We start from the raw sequence: 20,304 nt of genomic DNA, 5'->3' as shown, positions 1-20,304 counted from the left end.
GTAGTTTCAATTTAGTAACAGCAACCATGTGATAAAGTAAACCAACATAACATGATAATTAAAAAAGCGAAGATGCTTAATGAAATGATAACGAAATTAAATTCTGTGAAATTTGATTTGATGAAAATATACTAGAGTTATTGGTCCCCTCCTCTTACATTCGCATGCAGTAGGTAAAACATTGTTGTAATTTGTATGACAAATATATTAGCGAAAGTATATTTGTTTGAAGTTTGAAGAAATGAATAATTTCCACTATAATGTAATATTATAGTAGCATGAGGAAGTGAGAGATGAAAGACTGAATTTAAGTCATATGATATATGTGTGTCGTAAGTGGTGTGGCCATGAGACACAGAAGAAGCATTAATAAGAAGGAGGTACAAATAGTAGGGTATTTGGCAATATCTGGTCAGGGGCTTCTAGTTTAACCTTTTCCGACAGTCGTGCGGCGGGGTACTCCCCACGTGAGGTGACTGTCATGTTGTCAAATGTTAACCTTGTGTGCATGGTCGGGGTTATTTGGAAGCGTCCACCCATGAATTTTTGTAATTTTTAATTTTGATCAAGAAGGAATTTTTTCTTCTTCCAAACACACATCTCAATATTAAAAGAGAATTTTGGGTGATTTACACATATAAAATAATAATAATTTAATAAAATTAGCCCCTCATGATTTATAATGAATTAGGTTTTCTGTTTTTACATAACAAATTGAGGATTCAATATAATAGATGTGTTTTGGCTAGTTCTGGAAACAGTAAAAAATGATGAAATGGATCCGCGGTGAGCATAAGCATGGGTCTTAAACCTTATCTTGAAATCGAAATAGGGTGATGGTTGTAAAAGATGAGTGGAGAAGGAGAATCAAGGAAAGTGAGAAAAATAGAGACGCCAGTGATAATAGCGATGAAGGGACACCCAGGAAGTGGGAAAAGCACGTTAGCAAAGTGCATAGCCTCATCTCTTAAAATCGCTTTATTAGACAAAGACGATATAAAAGACTGCACCGTCTCCTTGCAGCCTCACCTAACCCTAACCTCACCGGGCTCCATCCTCAACGACCTCTCCTACCACGCCATCTGGCAGGTCGCCTCCACCCAGCTCCGCCTCCGCCTCAGCGTCATCCTCGACTCCCCCCTCTCCCGCCGCGCCCACCTCGACCACCTCCGCCGCCTCGCAGACTCCGCCGCCGCCCGCCTCCTCCTCATCGAGTGCAGGCCCGCCGACCGCGCCGAGTGGCGCCGGAGGCTGGAGGAGCGCGGCGGCGGCGGAGGCGGACACAAGCCGGCCTCGTGGGAGGAGCTGGAGAAGCTTGTGGAAGGGTACGCGGGATGCACGGAGTACGACGTGGGCGACGTGCCCAAGCTGGTGGTGGATACAACCGCTAAAGTGCCTTTGGAGGAGATATGTTCCGCTGCATTGGACTTCATCTACGCTCACGCTGAGGTTTAGCCACGTGCCTTTCATCCTTACTATTCATGCCACTCAGGGTGGATTGATGGACTTAGATACGTAAGTCTGTGGATAATAGATTTTTTTTTTTTTTTTAAATTTGTATGATTATGCTTAATTTTTTAATTTGAGCTTGAACTTCACGAATTTAATCTACAAACTTTATTAATTAATATTTTTAAATATTAATATTTTAATATTAAATTATATATTTAATTTTTTAAATTATTATAATATTAAAATTATATTTAATTAGTTTGTATTTTTATTTTAATATTTAGTATTTTAATTATTAATAAATTTTAATATGATGAAATTTAGTTTATAAATAAAAAATATTTTTTTCTTTTAATTTTATATATTTTTATTTTTTAAAGATACAGTTTTATATTATTATTTAGATCAGATTCGTTTATTTCCGAAGGAATTTATCCTGTCCGTATAAAACTCATAAAACATGAGTTTTATAGGTCAAATCTTAAACGGGCAGCTGTGTATATATTGTCACTATGGTAATATCCTCTTCATTTTTCCTAGTCTTTGTAAATTTCACATTTTTTCTTCTTATAATTTCAAATATAAGAATATATAATGAACTTTTATTCTTATAGCAAACAAACTATAAAATAAAGTTTGTAAAATTATAGAAATAAAAATAAAGTGAAAGAAATTTTAAAAATAGTATATAATTAGAGGAATGATTTGTGTACTCTAATTTAAATTTATTTTATTTAATAATTTATTTTATTTAATAATTTATGTTCTACATCAAATTTCAACAATTTATCTATTAGATTTAAAATTCTTAAGAAAAAAATTAAGTATTTAAATTTTTAACAAGTTTAAAAATTATTTTATATTTTATTTTATTAATTTAAGTTGATAGATAATCATAAAATATTTTATATATTAATTTAAATTAATAAAATAAAATATTAAATAATGTTTAAAATTTTTAAAAATTTACTGACTTAATTTATTGATTAAAAATTTTAAATTTACTAATTAAATCATTAAAATTTGATATAAAATCTAATCCAAATGAATTCCTCTTTTGTAAATTAAACTAAAATGTTTTTAACTATATAACTTAAAAATTAAAGTTCGTAAAAACTTTATAATTAAACTTATCTTTTTTCTTCTGACTTCCATGTCAGTATATGCTAGGCCCCGTATTTGTGTGGCTGGGGACGAAATTATGATTAGCATCATATTTCACGATACTATCTGTTCACATTTTCCTTCGGGACCTTTTAGTACACCGTTATTTTGACCACTCAAATATCACTTTTTTATTTTTTTATTTTTTATAAATAATAATTAAAATAATAAAATTGTATAAGTGGGCTTTAAAGTATTAAATATTTATCAATTTAATCTTTAAATTGATATATTTTATTAATATTATAGGGCCAATTTAAAAGATTTTGCTATATAAATTAAAAATAATTTATATAGTTTTATTATTTTTAAAAAAGTAATACTCCAAATAAAAATTTGATTATTCATTCAATATGGTTCTAAGCAATTTTTTTAGTGTAGTTTAAATTAATTATTTAGCAGTCATGAATGAGACTTGTTTGAAAATCAATTTATATATATATATATATATATATATATATATATATATATATATATAGATATTAATTACTTGATTTTATAATGTTCAATTAGGTTCATAATCAAATTTTAAGATGATATCCAAGTTTATTTTAGTAGTTGTTATTGAGTTTATTAAGTCATACTACTAAATTGTTATTGGATCACTTGTTAATGTTTAGTTTTCGATATGAAAATGTGTTAATAATTTCACGTTGACTAATAATATAACAAAAGTTAAGTAAAAATAATAATTAATTAACCATTATTTATTTGTGATTTTTTTTTCACAATTATGTTATTAGTATAAATTATGATTATCTACTATTGAGAGTAGTTATTAATTTTTGTTAGAAATCATGAATATACATAATATTAATATTTTTTTTCTAATATAATTTATTTCATATTCAAGATTGAGACTTAAATTTTGTTAGAAACATGAGGACCAAGGTTCAATTCTCATTGCGACAATCTTTATAATCTTTCTTATTTTTACAAAAAAAAAATTAATTATAAAAAAAATTGCATACTAAGTTTAAATATGAAAATAGGTTAAATAGTTCTGTATCATCTAATTAATTGAGTCTTTTAAATGATTCTTAATTATTCTAGGAATAAATTATTGAAATTTAAAGTTATTAAAATATTAAGAAAGCTTCGGGATGATATGCCATTTCGTTCTTTTATCCTTACGATAGTTTGATTAATTATGATCAGCAAAATTGGAGAGTCAAAATCACTAAGATTGATCGTGAAGCCAATCGTGTAGGGTGTTTTCCTCTATCCTTCTGTTAGAAGAAAAAAAAAATGTGACAGTAGCGAAAGAAGATTTCTGTAAAATAAATGCTCTTTATGTACTACATATAAATGTTTATAAACATAGGAAAACTATAAAATAAAAAAACTAGAAATAAAATGTAAATTTAAAAATTATGTCAATGTTAAGAACCAAGATTCGAATTTAGTTAAAGGATATATGTTTGACATATGTTTAGATTTTGTACGATCAATACTTATTAGAGAGTTGCTACGTACTCTCAGAGATCGAGAGATTTCAATATATTTTTTTTATGTAAATTCATAAAATATCTAAAAAAATTAATTTAATTGTAAAATGAATAATTCAAATTATATTTATAAAATGAAAAGTAAGATAAAATTATAGAAGTTAAAATTATAAGATTTCAATAATGTTATAAAACACTAAAAAAGAAAAGAATTAATAAATAGTAAAAATAAAAAATTATTAAAATTACAATATAAAAATTCAAAAATTTAAGATAAAAAGACAAAAATATACTTAAAAAATTATTAAAATTAAAATATATAAATTTAAAAATTTTAAGTGAAAAGACAAAAATATACTTAAAAAATTATTAAAATTAAACTATTTAAATATATAATAATATTATTATAAATAAAATTAGAATATATAAAATAAAAATAAAATAACTAAATAATTTAAAAATTAAAAGAATAAAATATCATTTAAATAAATTATTAAAAATATAAAATATAAAATAAAATTATAATTATAACTGTACCGGTACCCTCTCAAATAACATGGGTACCATAGAATTTCTCTACTTATTATCGGTTAAAAGCTCATGTGAAAACTGAAAGTATGAAAGTAGACCGTAGAATCAGATCCACCAAAGTTACGGAATTAGATGTGTTCCTTTCGTGTTGCACAATCTCTAACTGTCAATAAGAATATTGATTATGCATGGAACATACGAGTTTTTGCATCATCTTAATACTAATATGTATAACTGGTTAAAAATAAATAAATATATTCTATATATTTATTAGCGTCTCATTAAAAATATCCTGAAATTATTAAAATATGTGATACTATAATTGTTAACTTCTTACAACTACTCTCTCCTGTTTTTAATTTTTCTTTTATTTTGAATTTTTTTATGTTTTAATATGTTAAGTAATATTTTAAATTTTTTTACATATATCCCTTATTAACTATTAAAAATAGTAATTCAATAAAAATATTTTAAAATTAAATATTAATGTTAAGTATTTCTCGAAAAGTATGAAAAACTTTAAACATCAACCATTATAGATAAGTGGGAGTAGTTATTATGTATTATTTTTTTTCAACGCACATAATTAACTATGGATGTAATATAATTTATTTTATTTCACAAATAATTAAAAGTAAATAAATATAATTCTAAATGTATAGAATTATACATATATGATTATAAATGAGATGAAATTATTGAAATGTTGATCAGTAATAATAGTTATTCATTACAGTTAACCATTTGTGAGATAAATTAGTCACATTTATGAACATAATCAACCGTGTACATGTGGAAATTCTTCCTTTCAATAATCAACATTCCTTTATCACAAGAATTGTTTTTTGCACGTTTATCAGAAGATCTTGAATTCTGGACATAGATGAGGTGAGTAGAACATTGAAATCCTAATCATCGGTCATAAAAGAAGCAAATTTACATCGGACCCACTCGCTTTAAGAAAGTGGATGCCTATTCTGCCACTGAAAACTTCAACACGGGGTATCTCTCTCTAGCATTATTTTTTTTCTTCTGTCTATTTAAAATTATTTATAATTTTGGCGAATGCAATACTTCAATATTCCACCACCGTTCCAACTTTGTTTTCCAACTTTGTTTCTTTCTACAGTTCCACTCCCTCACAACTCGGAGTATGGCACCATTTAGATGCGCTTATTGTACTTATACTTTGCGTTTTGCACGCGTTTCAACTGCACTGTATAATAAGGAAATGGTAGAAAAATATCAAACATTATTGATGAAACAAACAACGCTGTGTGTGAGAGATTGATAATAAGAGAGCTAAGTATAGTTCCCCGACATGACAACTTTTTATGCTTAAATTCCCTAACCACTTTCTCATTTTCCAATCACATGTTTTGTCTAGCATTTAAAATTGTGCCGATAAACATGAAGACAGATGTTCACAATATTATATATTAAACTTTAACCCAAGAGAAAATTGTGGGAGAAAAAATAAAGACAGAAAAATCAACGTGAAATTCTCGTATTCTTTCACTTTCAATGAACACAATTACACAAGGAGTCTCGGTTACCGAGCAAAGCAGAACGTGCTACCTTTCTCTCTCCCTGTGTGTTTTTTCCTCTATCTTCTTCCCATTTGTTGGTCAACCTTTGTTCATTTTTCTCTCTTCTAAGTCTTCCCTTCTTTGGTTCAGAGGACTTTGAGCCCCTTAGAAGTCTTGTTGTCCAACTATCCATCTTCTTCAGTTTCTTTTTTCTGCTTTGTCTTGAAGCCTCTTCCCAGAGTCTGTTACTCAAGATTTGCTTCTGGTTCATTCTCTCAAGCTGCTGTTGAGTTCATCTTCACTCTTGACTCAGAGGGTGACCCTGTATGTAATATTTATTCTTCTTTTCCTCTTGATATCTTTCCCCTGTTAATTAACTCATAAAAGTACAAACCTTTTGTCCTCGCGCCTCAATATACTTGATGGGTCATCCCCAGATGAAAATTCTTCTCAATTATTGCTTCTGGGAATCTGAGATTCGTTGCTTGACTTGCAAGTGACTTTGGTGTTGTGGTTGGGGGAAACAGTGCCCTTATTCAATTTTGCTTGTTTGAGCTTAATTTAATAGATTATGTTGGTTTGTTTGTTTAGCTTTTTAATTGAGATGGGTACTTAATGGGGTTCAATTTTTTATTTTGCTTCTAAACCAAGTCAAGCAGTCCTTTGACTCAATTGGAATCTTGTGTATTTGGGGTCATGGATAACTCAAATGACTCATCATCATCCTTGAGTTTTGTATCATCTCACCTTTCAAATGGTTCTAGTAATCACAACGTGTCCTCCTCCACCAGCAATGAACATGGGGCAAATATTGAGATTTTGAGTCTGAGTAAGCTCAGTGGAAGTCTTGAGAAGCTATTGATTGATGCTGAGTATGATTATAGTGATGCCGAGATTCTTGTTGAAGACATCTCTGTGGGTATTCATCGCGGTATATTGGCTTCACGTAGTCCATTTTTTCATGAGCTTTTTAAGAAAGGAACTGATGAATCAGGGAAGGAAGGGAAGCCAAGGTATCTCATGTCAGATTTGGTGCCCTATGGCAGAGTTGGACATGAAGCTTTCCAAGTATTCTTGTACTATTTGTACACTGGAAGGCTAAAGGCTTCACCAACAGAAGTCACAACATGTGTTGATGAAACATGTATCCATGATGCATGTCGCCCTGCTATCAATTATGCTTTGGAGCTCATGTACGCTTCTGCCACTTTTCAGATGAAAGAACTGGTTTTACTTTTTCAGGTATATTGTGTTTTTTGTGGTGTCATTTCTGGTTCTTTTCTCTTTTTATTTTATTGCTAAGTTTTTCCTAAAAGTAGGGAAATGTAATAACATAAAGCGCGCCTTGTTGATATGTTATTTTCCTTCATTTTAGGCATCTCCATCCGTGTAAGTAAAATACTACCCGATTTAGTGTTCCCAAAGTTTACCAAGATTAAAAGCAGATAAACATTATAGTACTTTTTGCAAGTTTTGGAAATAGTTTCCAAATCCACGTGTGTTTTTTTGGAATGTGTTCAACACTTTATCTTTGTTCCTAGTGAACAAATTTGAAATAGATGTACGCACGGCTTTTCTGATTTTAGTAATGTATCAATAATATCATGTTTCCTAGGTTTCATTTTATTCTATTTTTCCGCTACAACTTTTAATCTCCGGTATATATCTTAAGGAGAATACTTGGTCATCTCTATTAGTTATATTTTATTCTTTTGTTACCAAGGAAAAGACACTTACAGCTTTTGCTTAACAAAATATTTCTCTACTGATGCAGCGGCATCTCCTAAATTTTGTTGAGAAGGCTCTTGTGGAAGATGTCATTCCTATTCTTATGGCTGCCTTCAACTGCCAACTGGACCAGCTTCTCTCTCGTTGCATTCAGAGAGTTGCAAGGTCTGACTTTGACAATACATCTTTGGAGAAAGAGCTCCCTCATGAAGTTGTGACTGAAATCAAATCACTCAGACCTCAATCTCAGCCAGAATCCACACCTGATGCAATGGAAGTGGTGCCTTTGAGTGATAAGAGTGTCAAAAGAATCCACAAGGCATTGGACTCTGATGATGTTGAACTATTGAAGCTTCTTCTAAGTGAGTCTAGTGTCACTCTAGATGATGCCTTTGCCCTGCACTATGCATGTGCCTATAGTGATTCTAAGGTTGTTCAAGAAGTTCTTGGTCTAGGCTTGGCTGATATTCTCCTTAGAAACTCCAGAGGATACACAGTTCTTCATGTGGCTGCGAGGCGAAAGGATCCGTCCATCTTGGTAGCACTACTTAAAAGAGGGGCTTGTGCATCAGATACCACTCCAGATGGACAAACTGCTCTTGCAATTTGTCAGAGGCTGACAAGGCGCAAAGATTATCATCAGAAAACAGAGAAGGGTAAGGAATCTAACAAGGACAGGCTTTGTGTTGATGTGCTGGAGAGGGAGATGAGAAGAAGTTCAAGGGTTGTGAATTTGTCTGTTTCATCACAGTTAACAGCTGATGATTTGCACATGAGACTGGATTACCTTGAAGATAGAGGTAGGGCTTTCACTTGTCTAGTAACCTATTTGGATATCAGCTAGAAGTGCATTTGAGATATTCTCTATTGAAAAAACTCTTTATTTTCAGTTAACAAATACTTAAAAACCCTTTTAAATTTGTATCTAAACAGGCTTGAGGTCACTTTGTTTCAATGAATGTTGGCTTTGGAATTTGGACCTTTTAGTTGAGTTGGAAGGTTGAAAGGGTAAAAATCACAAAGTATTTTCTGTTGTTCAAAAGATACATAGATTGGTACACAATCAAATGAAATCCTTCTAATTATGGTAACTAATTGATTAGAAATATGCACTCAGGCCAATAAATCTAGGTGTGTGCATGCATCAGAATCATAACAAAATATTTGCATGATGCTTCTAGATTTGGAAGCATGTATGGAAATGAAATTAACATGCTCCATATGTTGCAGTTACATTTGCTAGGCTGTTGTTTCCTGCTGAGGCTAGGGTAGCCATTGAGAATGCTGAGGCAGATTCCTCACCTCTGTACGCAAGCTCATCACCTGTGAATAAAGGCTTTAATGGAACTCTAAAAGAAGTGGATCTAAATGAATCTCCCTCCGCTCGAACCAGAAAACTTCAGTTAAGATTGCATGCCCTTATGAAAACAGGTATATCCAAGAAAATTCTGAAATAGCTTCCTTTATAGTATCGGTGGTTATGCATCATTGTGGAATATGGACATGACTTGTTCTATTAATGATATTCTCCATTTACCCTATAATACTACTATAGTATTCGAGGATCAAGTTAGTTGGAATGAACGGTCTGATAATGGTCTTGTGCATGTGGTCTAATAAGCCTAACAATAATGTTATAATAGATAAACAAAACTTAGGTACTTCTCCAATCAAAATCAAAGTTTTATTTTAATAATTTGCATTTACAATACTTGTAATTATATTGTTTTTTAAGAAAAATAGAAAGTCAGTGCAACATTTCATGTATAAATTTTTAACAAATTATTTTATTTTATTTTTATTGCAAAATATTTTATTGTTATTAGGTAAAAATATTACTTTTTGTTTTTTCTATCACTTTTCTCTTTAATCTAATAGTAAAATTAAATAATTATATGATTATAAAACTGCATTGCTAATTTTTTATTATGATTTTTAACTTCTAAATTTAACAAATTATTTAAGCAAAATAATGTTATATATGCTTATTTTATTGTTTTATAATTTATTTATATTTTAATTTTAATTTTGATCATTAATTTAATTTTTTTTATCTTATTATAATAAATCATGAAAAATATATTTTACACTTTCATTTACTGCGATTTTATGGATAATTTAATCATATGTAAATTGTTAATTTATTTTTTTAAGCTAAATATGATATTTTTTATGTTAGATTATAACACCATTACAATTTGCAAGGAGGAAGAAACTCAATTTTTTGTAAAGGATATTTTTGTAAAAAAAAATATTTATATAACTAAAAAAGTAATATTATAATCAAACGTGAGAGTTTTTAATTTCTCAAAAAACTTATACTAATATTTTCAAGAATGTTTATGAGTAACTAAATGAATTTGAGTCATTATCAAGAATTATGATTCTTGACTTGGGTATGAATAAAGTGAATGAATTTAATGCAAGATGCAATTGTGGAGGAAGAGAATGATGGTGGTTTGATGTTGTTACTAAAAGTGAGTGTGGCCTTTGAATTGTGTGCAGTTGAGAATGGGAGGCGCTTCTTTCCCCTTTGCTCTGAGGTGCTTGATAAGTTTCTAGAAGACGATATGCCAGATGTTTTCTTCCTAGAGAAGGGGTCTGAAGAAGAGCAGAGAATCAAGAAAGCACGCTTCATGGAACTTAAAGATGATGTGCAGAAAGCCTTTCACCAGGACATGGCTAAAAATAATCATTCCGCTTTTTCATCTTCACTCTCTTCCTCATCATCCTCTACTCGTAGGGAAGCTCTTAACCACAGAGTCAGGAAAAGGTCAAGTGCATCTTCTTCTACAGTGCAACTACAAGCTCTGCCATAATACCATATTTTCCCAATAATATCATACCTTACGTTTTTCTTTTAACTTTTAATCATGACGGAGGATTTTACTAGCTTTATTTAATTGCTTTTAGTTGTTGGACCATAAGAAACACATGAGACTGAAAGGAAGTCCTAGTGTATAGGTTGTGATGGAATTGCAAATTATTGACTTGTGTGATGATTACTTTCAAAATTATCTATATCCCTGTAAAATCTAATTATTAATCATTACTTTCATAATATTTCTTTCTATTTTTAAATGAACCAGAGCAATGAATGCAAAGTTGGAAAGTTAAATATTATTAAGAAGATCACAGATTTATCTTTATCTTTATCTTTATCCAACACAATTTTAAACGAGCCATTTATTTAAACTCGAATTTAACTAGATTAAAACTCAAAAAAAATAATATATATATATATAAGAAAAAAAAAACTAGATTAACCAAACTTTTCTTACATGATATATCAATTTAAACATAATATGTAGTTAGAATAAAATAAAATATTATAAAACTGAAGTTAATATATATTTTATAATAAAATATTATTTTAAATATAATATTATATTATATAAAAATCTTATCTATTAAATTAAAAAGTTTGGTCTATTATTAAATACTGAATTCATCAAATTTAACATTGGGCTTGGTTGGTGAGCATGAAGTACCTTAGTTAAAATGAAGAAGTTGGTTTTGCTTTTTTTTTTTTATACAGAAAATAATTATTTTTAAATATCATTTAAATTTGATATATTACTATAATTATAATTATAATGGAATGATTATTCCATTTACGTATAATTGATGAAACTGAGATCATTTTACAAATAATTTATCAAAATTGGGTTGTTTTTAAATTATTTATCATAATAGGACAATCAACTAAAAATTGGCAATGAGAGAGAGTGGGTAAAATAGCCTCTCTTCCCCTGGCCGGATGGAAAAACATTTGTCTCATGTAGGGATGGCAATGGGGTGGGTACGGGTTTCATGATACCCGTTCTCGTTTTTACGAGTCAAACTCATCTCCGTTCCAGTACCCGTACCCGTTGGATATGTAATTTTCATTCTCATCCTCATCCTCGTCGAGTATCGGATATACTTGTATCCGTACCCGTACCCTCAATTTTTTTTTAAAAATATTATTTTTAAATTACTTTTTTAATTATATTATAATTATAATTAGGTTATTTTTCTATCTTATATTATAATAAATAATCACATATAAAAAAATACTAAAATTCTTTAATATAATTAAATTAAAAGTGAGTATTAAATTAGAAATAGGAACGGGGACGGGGGCGAGTACGGGGCGGGTAAGTACATATCTGTACTCGTACCCGTACCCGATTTAATATATCGGGTTTTACCCGTACCCGTACTCGTACCCGGTCAAACCGGGTATTCTCCGTCAAAGTCGGGATGGGTTCAGGTATTACCTGCGAGTACGAGTATATTTACCATCCCTAGTCTCATGCACATGCGACTATTCAATAAATAACTACTCACAAATTTTATTAATACTCACAGAAGAATTTTTCATTTCAAGTTATTTTACCACTTCACAAAATAAATTTATCATTTAATCAAATAAAAAATAGTTGATAATTTATTTAAAATATACCAAATTATTAATTGATTAACATCAATAATTATAACTCAACAAAATATGAACCTCTCATTTGACTTAACACAAGTAACTATAATAAGTAATAACTTAAAGCATAGTTTTAAAAACCGGACCGGTCATCGAACCGGTTAAGGTACTGGGTCAGTGGGTCAAAGGTTGAACCGGTGGGTCACTAGTTGAACCGCATGACTCGGTTTTTATTTATTTTTATTAAAAAAATATTCATATTAAATATATTTTATACTTATAAATTTTAATAAATTTATATCTTATTTTAAATTTCAATTTTTCTATCTTATTTAAAATTATTTTTATTTTTATTTTGTAAAAAATATATAAAAAAAATTACATATTAAACTGTATATTAATACAAATTAAAAATATAAATAATATGTACATATATAATATGCTTGCAATTGATATTACAAAATAATATATGTAATATTTACATATATATTATATTATTAAATATATAATATAAAATTAATAATTTACTATAAAAATTATTTAAGTTGTATATTTTATAAACAAATACATTAGAACAAGTAGTTATTGTTATATTTAATAAGAATCTTTGTTCTTCTATTAAAAGATTCAATTTTCATTATTATTTTTGTGGTTTATGGTCCCTTAAAAAATAAAAAAAAATAAAAATAATAAAAAAATAAAAAAAAGTGGTTGAACCGGTTTGACCCACCGGTTCACTGGTTGAACCGGAAAATTGACCGGTTCAATCCGGTTTGAAACGGATCGACTGCATAACCGATCCAACTTAAGGTTCGGACCGGCTGGACCACCGGTTCCCGGTCCAACCGGTCCGACCGGCCGGTTCGGTCCGGTTTTTTAAACACGGACTTAAAGGTAATTGAGTAATATATTAGATAGAGTTTAATTTCTATATTCAATAAATTTAAATATATTTATATAATAATTTTTAGAATCGTAAATTTATTTGTATTTTTCTAATTGATGATTTTATAAAAGAATGATATAAGGAATTAAAAATGAATATGGTGACGGACATAATTCGAACATTGACCGCAGCATTTTAATAAATAATTAAATAAAAACTTATTCCGATAAATAATTTATAAAATGGTGTCAATTAGGATCTCGATTAGATAAATTAATTTTAGAGTTAATCATCTATACATTGTAAGTGTAAAAAAAATTTACACTGACAACTAATCAGATCTGTTAATAATATCATATTATTTGCTTATTTGATTAAATTAAAATAAAAAAGACATATTAACATATATGATTAATTATCAGTGTAAAAATCTTTACACTAACAATATATAAGTGATTAACTTTTAGTTTTAAAAGCATTAGTTATAATGAAACGATGATTGTGATGTTACATTACATCAAACAACCATCTTAAAAGGTGAAATTATATTTTGCTTTTCCTTTTCATGAAGAACACGTGATATCATCTTTTAATCATGGCTGCCACCACAACTCATGGTGGCTTCTAGTTCGTCTTATTTTAATCCTATCACACTTCTAACCACCCTTATTCAATATTATATTTACGGATAACTCATCACAAATACCCAACATTACTCAAAACATTTAGATTAATAAATTTACATTATATATATATATATATATATATATGTAAGATAAGAAATAAAAAATTATATTAAAAATATATATAAATTCACATCATTTCAATGTGTGAATGAGATTGCATAGAGGTGCATTGAAAAAACAAATGGGTATATATAACAATTGCCCGAGATGAATACACCAAGCCCAATTAAGATCAAGTGGTAGAAAGCCTGAAAAAAAGCCCAATTATTGTTTAGGTAAAGGAGCTTCCACATAAGACTAAAAAATATCGATGGCTTGTTTTTAACTAAAAGCCTTAGCCTAAGATCTACGAATATGATTGGTGTAAAAAAAACAAAAAAAACTACGATTATTTTTCATTTCGTATGTGGGAATATCGTATCTCAAATACATATTTACATTCGTCATTTCAGTAATTTAATTATATTTTTATAATTTTTACTTTTATTTTTATAATAATATAGTGTAATGGGCTGAATATATTTTTATTTTATACAACTAAAACTATATTAAAAAAATACTTTAAATATATAAGTTATATTATAATTAAAATTTATAATAAATAAATATTTTTTTATTCATAGAAAAAATTACAGAGGTATGATAATGATCAAAATTAAGTATTCTTGCTTATATTCTAACTCTTATCCTTTTCACCACTAAATTTTTTTATCGTATAATTATATTTTAGTTTTATGATGATTAATTTATATTATAATATAAAATTATTTTGACTATTGAAATTTAAAAGAAAATATATTAAATTTAATATATAAATAACAAACATAATAAATTAAAATAGAGAAGAGATTAAGAAAAAAATTCTAAAAATAACATCATTAAAGATAAGTAATTAAAAACACTTTCACTGGAAAATAAACCCTGAAATACTTTTTTTCAAGAGAAATGTTCGTTCTATTTTCTATACATTCAAAAAGAGACATAGATTGATTTTATACCCATAATCATTCGTTGGAATACTATAATTATTAGATAAAATGTATATTTTCATTATGTATGACAACTTAAAAAGAAAATACAGTATTTTTGTGTCTATTTTTTTAAAAACATTTATATCATTGTGTTATACTTTAATTTTTGCTTTACTAGTGTATTTCTTAATGATGAAATAGGAAATAAATAAATTAAAATATAAATACTCATCTGGTTAATAATATTTTTTTTTTATTTTACAGACACGAAATGCATCTGTTAGTATCTACAATAATTTATATTCATTTTTCAAATTTTAAATACATATTCTTTATATTTAATGAGTATACTTTTTATTCAATATTAATCTTATTATTTTATTTTTATAACAACTGATTTGATGTGAAAAAGTTATAGTTCTTTATTAAATAAAAACATATTTTATATAGACTATAGACTACAATCTTTTTATAAAGAAAATAATTTAATCTACTAGGTTAGCCTAGTAGTTGGGTGAGGAGGGGTTGGGATGGTTAGAAGCATGAGAATTTAAGTTCAATTTTCAGCGCGACTATCTTTATAATCTTTCCTATCTTTACCAAAAAAGATAAAGAAAATAATTTTTTAAAAATAAAATTATTATTGACGATAAATTTTGTAATTTTAGACGAAATTTGTATATTAATTATATTATAATCGTGTTATCTTCCGTAATTTTAAAAATCTTTGTAGTTTTATATTGGTATTAATAAAAATGGTATTAAAGAAAGACGAAGCCATTTGTGTCCATTTCCATCTTTACTTTGGTCAGTTTTTGGGATTATTTGTCTTTCCTTTGCAAAACATGATAAATAAAAATAATCAGGATTCCTGACTCTTGTCTTGAGTATTCACAGATTATTTCACCTATTTTTATTCCTAATAATACGCTCTCTTTTTTATAAATTTTTTAATTTAATTATTTATATAATTTATTATTTAATATATTTTTATAAAATAAATGTATTTTTTGTTGTCTTTTATTTCACTATTAACTATTTTTCTCTTTTTAATCCACTAATAATGTTATATTATTCATTTTAATATTATAAAATTTAAATCATCTATTATATAAGATTTACTAATATTATATTATTTATTTTATGTTTTTACTATATTTTTTCATCTTATAAATATGAATTTTATTATTCAATATGTTGCTTATTATTCTATAAATATAAATATACAAAACAAAATAAATTAATATATTAATTAATATTTACTATATTATACTATTTATTTTATATTGTATGTTTATATTTGTTGGAAAAAAATATATTGAATAATAAATTATATTACTAATTTACTAAATTTTTATTTTTTTACAACTTTTTTATTATTTTTATTAAATGAAATCATTATTTATTATGTTAAATTTATAACAATTTTTAAAAGTAATTAACTTAAGCAATAATGTTATATATAATATAATATTCAATCTATGATCAAAGTAGTTAATAAGTGACTTACTTGTTGGGATATAAATAAGTTTTCACTTTTCATACAATTGTTGAGATACAAATAATGTTTCATATAATTGTTAAGATATAAAAAAAAGGTCCTACATCATTGAAACAAGAAGAAAAATATCAATTTATAAACATATACATACTTCATTAGTAGAGAAATCTTTTAAGAGATGACCAAAAGAAAAAACGTGAGAACTTTGATCTAAAACGAAAAATATCTCATTATTATAGACTTATACATATTCTCTATTGGTCAAGATAACTAAAAAGTAAAATCATAAAGACTTAAATGTTATGTATAGTAAAAATTACAATTAATTAATTAAGGTCATGAGTTATTTTCTTCATAAGGTAAGTTTTAAAATAAATCTTATATTTTCTTGTCACATCAACACTACATCATTGGTTCATATTATTAGTGCCATAAAATTTTTAAAATTAGAGAATTAAAATTTAATGTATTGATTTTTTTTTGCTACTCATATTATTGGTACAAAAAATTAATTTTCATCATAGGAACTGCCTATCACTTCTAGTGAGTATTTTTTCTCAATCACATCTTTTTCATTCACAAAACTCAAATATGAAACATTATTTAAGCATATCGAGTTCAATTCTAATCAAAATAATTACTTTTAGCACCATGTATTATTTTCATGAGTTCTAAAGAAAAGATTTACATATGTTTTTAGCCTATAAAATTTAGGATAACTTTATTTTTTTAAAAATTTAAAATTATTATTTTTAGTTCTATAATTTTTAAAATCTTTTTTTAATCTTTCAAATCATCAATAACATATTTGAAAGTAACATATTTAGATAGTTATACAATATCAATTAAGTTTAATGTGATATTTTTCCCATCTGAAATATTAATAGATAGATTTTATGCGACAATATTTGATAAATTTTTTAACAAAATTTAAAATAAAAACTATAAAAAAAATAATCTCTAAAAGAAATATGTTACTTCACTTTCAAGAATGATCACTGAAATTAATTATCACAAAGAGATGTAACATTCGCGAATGGGATTGTTCTTCAACCCAAGCTCTATTCATTTGAGATGTATAATATTGTAATTAAAAAGTAAAAATCATTGCAGTTATATTCTAACCATATTGGTCAACTTCTGAGGGCCTAGAAGTGTACCACCATATGCAGCAGGTAGTAACAAGAGCTTCTTTACCTTTCCAACATATGCCCTTTTTGTGAAGTTGTCATAATCATTGGCTTCAATAGCATCCAATATTTGCCTATATAACAATGATGATGCCGACACAGGCCACCTGCTAGCAGAGTTGAGCTCTGAAACCCCCTTTTCTGCCTCATCAAAAAACTTCCTTGCCCTCTTTATTTGTCCCTTCATGAATTTCTTCCATTTATCTGTAACTTTCCCACGGAAAATGTCTTCATCTGAAAGCCCAGCTTGTGCCAATTCATCTTGTGGGAGATACACTCTTCCTCTTGCAGCACTATAATCATCAAGAACAACTAGACCAAATTAGACAAACATAATTTGAATGACTTGCATAGTTAAAATCAAGACTCTAATTTTCAAGCATCATAACTTTAAACTAATCACAAATCATTGTAAATTTATCTTTTAAGATAATTATTATAAAAGTAAATAATTTATCATGCACAACTATAAAATATGTTATTAGATATGACCGTGTAAAGAAATACATTCTAATTAAATATTAAGGGAATGAACTAATTGTCTGTTTAAATCAAGTTTCTTTTTTATGTGTTTTTGTTGTTAATGTAATAATGTTGTTGTTTTATTCATTTCTTGGAATGTTGTGGTGTGAGACACCCTTGAGTCAAAGGTGTTAAATGTCATTTGTGTGAAAGAACATACTCTTCTCCAACATCTCTAAGTATGTTAGTAAGTTGATTTGCAATGCCTAGTGCCAATGCGCCACTATAAATGCTCTCTATTGGTGCCTTCGATTTTGGTGCTATCCCCATTACTGGAACACTCATAAGGCCTACTGTTCCAGCAACATAGTAGCAGTAAAGATAGAGCTCATCAAAGTTATTGTATCTTGACTTTCTCAGATCCATCCTCATCCCTTCTATCATGTCCTTGAAGGGCTGTTTCAAAGAGACAATCCAATGTCAATAGGGTCAGTTTTTACACGTAAAAAGAAGATTCAATCTAGTTTCATATTTTTGTTTAGTTAGAATTACTCCTCTATTTCATATAAGATCACCAATTTAATATTGCTCACTAATTTGAACATGTTATATCTAAAGGATAAAATCTAATTTAGAGGCAATTTGTATAAGTTCTTTTGACACTATTTTCTAATTAGAATTAAAATTTTATTTTAATAGTCTACATGAAACTTAACATAAATTGTTAAAGTAAAACTATAATTTTGATTCGAAAACACACATAAAAACAATTAAAGAACTTTGTGTAAATGTTGTCCTAAAATAATGTAATGCTCAATCCTAAAACAATTAATACCTGAATATCAATAGGGTACTTTGAGACGGTATGTGAGAGGGCAGCATCATACATATCATAGGGGTGACCTGCAAAAACATCAGTTAATCGTTCCTCCCACCTGTCCAAGGCAGTAGGTGTGATGTGTGAAGCATTTGGGCCATCCACTAGTTCATCAGTTCTTCTGCACCACACTGCAATGCACAGAGAATTGTCAAATTCCAAACAACTCACTTGAGAAGCTCAAGTAATAACATTGAGTGTAGTAATCTAATCACTCATACCATAAATGGCCCAAATGGCTTTCCTGCGCTCTGGAGTCATCAACTTTGTGCCTAGAATATACAGTTTTGAAGATGAGTCAAATCAGCAACGAAATATGCTATTAACAATTGAAATTTCAAATCCATTATTGATGAAAACAAAAGTGATACCTAAGTAAAATGTCTTGGCATACTCAGCACAAACTTCACCACAGCGATCATAAGCCGCATTCAATAGGTCTCCAATATTGGTGTAATCAACGTCTTTGACCAAATCCTGATATATCTTTGTAACCCTTTTTCTCTCTTTTATTAAAGCTGCTTGCTTCAGCACCACTTCATAGACCCTCTCCTCTGAGGATCTTGGAGGCTCAGCCACCACTGCACTGGAAAAAGAAGAAGCCCCTTTTTCAAAGCTGATTCCAGAAAACCTCTTTTGGGATCTTCCACTACTATTTCTCTTGTTGCATGTTAAACCCACCAAGGAGTTGGCGATCTCTTTGGGTCCACAACTCGCCCAAACTAGACCACCAGACATCTTAAGTAAAAGGCAATTTCTTCCACTGCAGAGTGCAGAGCCACAAGTGAAAGTGGACAATGTATATGGACAGTTGCCTTGTAATCCTGAACTTGATCACTTCTTTGTTTTTAATGCAAGATTTTCTTCTATTTCAGTCAATATATTTTCACAGCTAGTAACATTTTTTTGTAATACACTTATCCTCTTAACTGTTATGTTTTATTCGTAAAAATTTATTCAAAATTGTAAAACTAGGAAAAAGATATATTAAATAGGATGTGAAATTAACAAAATTTTGAGAATTTCAATAAATTTTAATCGATAGAAAGAAAAAAAAAATGTGTGTAAGAGAGCATATTCTTGGCATTTATCCAGACAAAATTTTCATTCCTTTTCTTTGATAGTGGCCCAGAAAAGGCTAGCTTTGTATGTGTATTTATGTGATCCTATATTTTGTTTTGCTTGCGCAATTGTAGAGAGATGGGTGGCTTTAATGTCTTTCAAATTGTTTTGTAAGCATTAATTGCATAGGTTACGTACATATGTATGTCCAGATTCAGAATCATGATATAAATTAAATTTCTTCATCTTCCATTTAAATGATGCCTTGTCAGTTGGGGTAGCATCCACAATTTTATTGTACTATTGAAATTTTTATTCATAAAAATGATGTCTTGGTAGATAGACTCGATTTTACTTGCTATATATTGTTTTCAAGAAAGGAAAAGAAAAGAAAAAC

General features: G+C 28.3%; 3 protein-coding genes across 3 annotated transcripts; 2 read left to right on the top strand and 1 right to left on the bottom strand.

Moving 5' to 3' along the window:
- The first annotated feature begins 696 nt into the window (after window positions 1–696).
- Window positions 697–6,353, top strand: LOC109795218 (uncharacterized). Its single transcript, XM_020354658.3, has 2 exons — window positions 697–1,515; window positions 5,456–6,353. The coding sequence occupies exon 1, from the start codon at window positions 850–852 to the stop codon at window positions 1,453–1,455; it is 606 nt and encodes a 201-aa protein (XP_020210247.1). The 5' UTR covers window positions 697–849; the 3' UTR covers window positions 1,456–1,515; window positions 5,456–6,353.
- LOC109816563 (BTB/POZ domain and ankyrin repeat-containing protein NPR1) lies at window positions 6,129–10,913 on the top strand. Its single transcript, XM_020381626.3, has 4 exons — window positions 6,129–7,366; window positions 7,899–8,652; window positions 9,083–9,283; window positions 10,358–10,913. Exons 1-4 carry the CDS (start codon window positions 6,821–6,823, stop codon window positions 10,669–10,671), a joined length of 1,815 nt encoding a protein of 604 aa, XP_020237215.2. The 5' UTR covers window positions 6,129–6,820; the 3' UTR covers window positions 10,672–10,913.
- Window positions 10,914–17,265: 6,352 nt separating this feature from the next.
- On the bottom strand, window positions 17,266–19,786 carry LOC109791729 (phytoene synthase 2, chloroplastic). The gene is made up of 5 exons (XM_020351065.3): window positions 19,217–19,786; window positions 19,067–19,117; window positions 18,804–18,976; window positions 18,189–18,424; window positions 17,266–17,799 (listed from the first exon to the last, which is right to left on the bottom strand). Exons 1-5 carry the CDS (start codon window positions 19,581–19,583, stop codon window positions 17,430–17,432), a joined length of 1,197 nt encoding a protein of 398 aa, XP_020206654.1. The 5' UTR covers window positions 19,584–19,786; the 3' UTR covers window positions 17,266–17,429.
- Window positions 19,787–20,304: the final 518 nt, after the last annotated feature.

This window comes from Cajanus cajan, chromosome 9 (assembly GCF_000230855.2).
Source record: "Cajanus cajan strain Asha chromosome 9, NIPB_CcT2T_4, whole genome shotgun sequence".
NCBI lineage: Eukaryota > Viridiplantae > Streptophyta > Magnoliopsida > Fabales > Fabaceae > Cajanus > Cajanus cajan.
The sequence above is the reverse complement of the archived record's forward strand: the minus strand, read 5'-3'. Positions and strand labels throughout refer to the sequence as shown.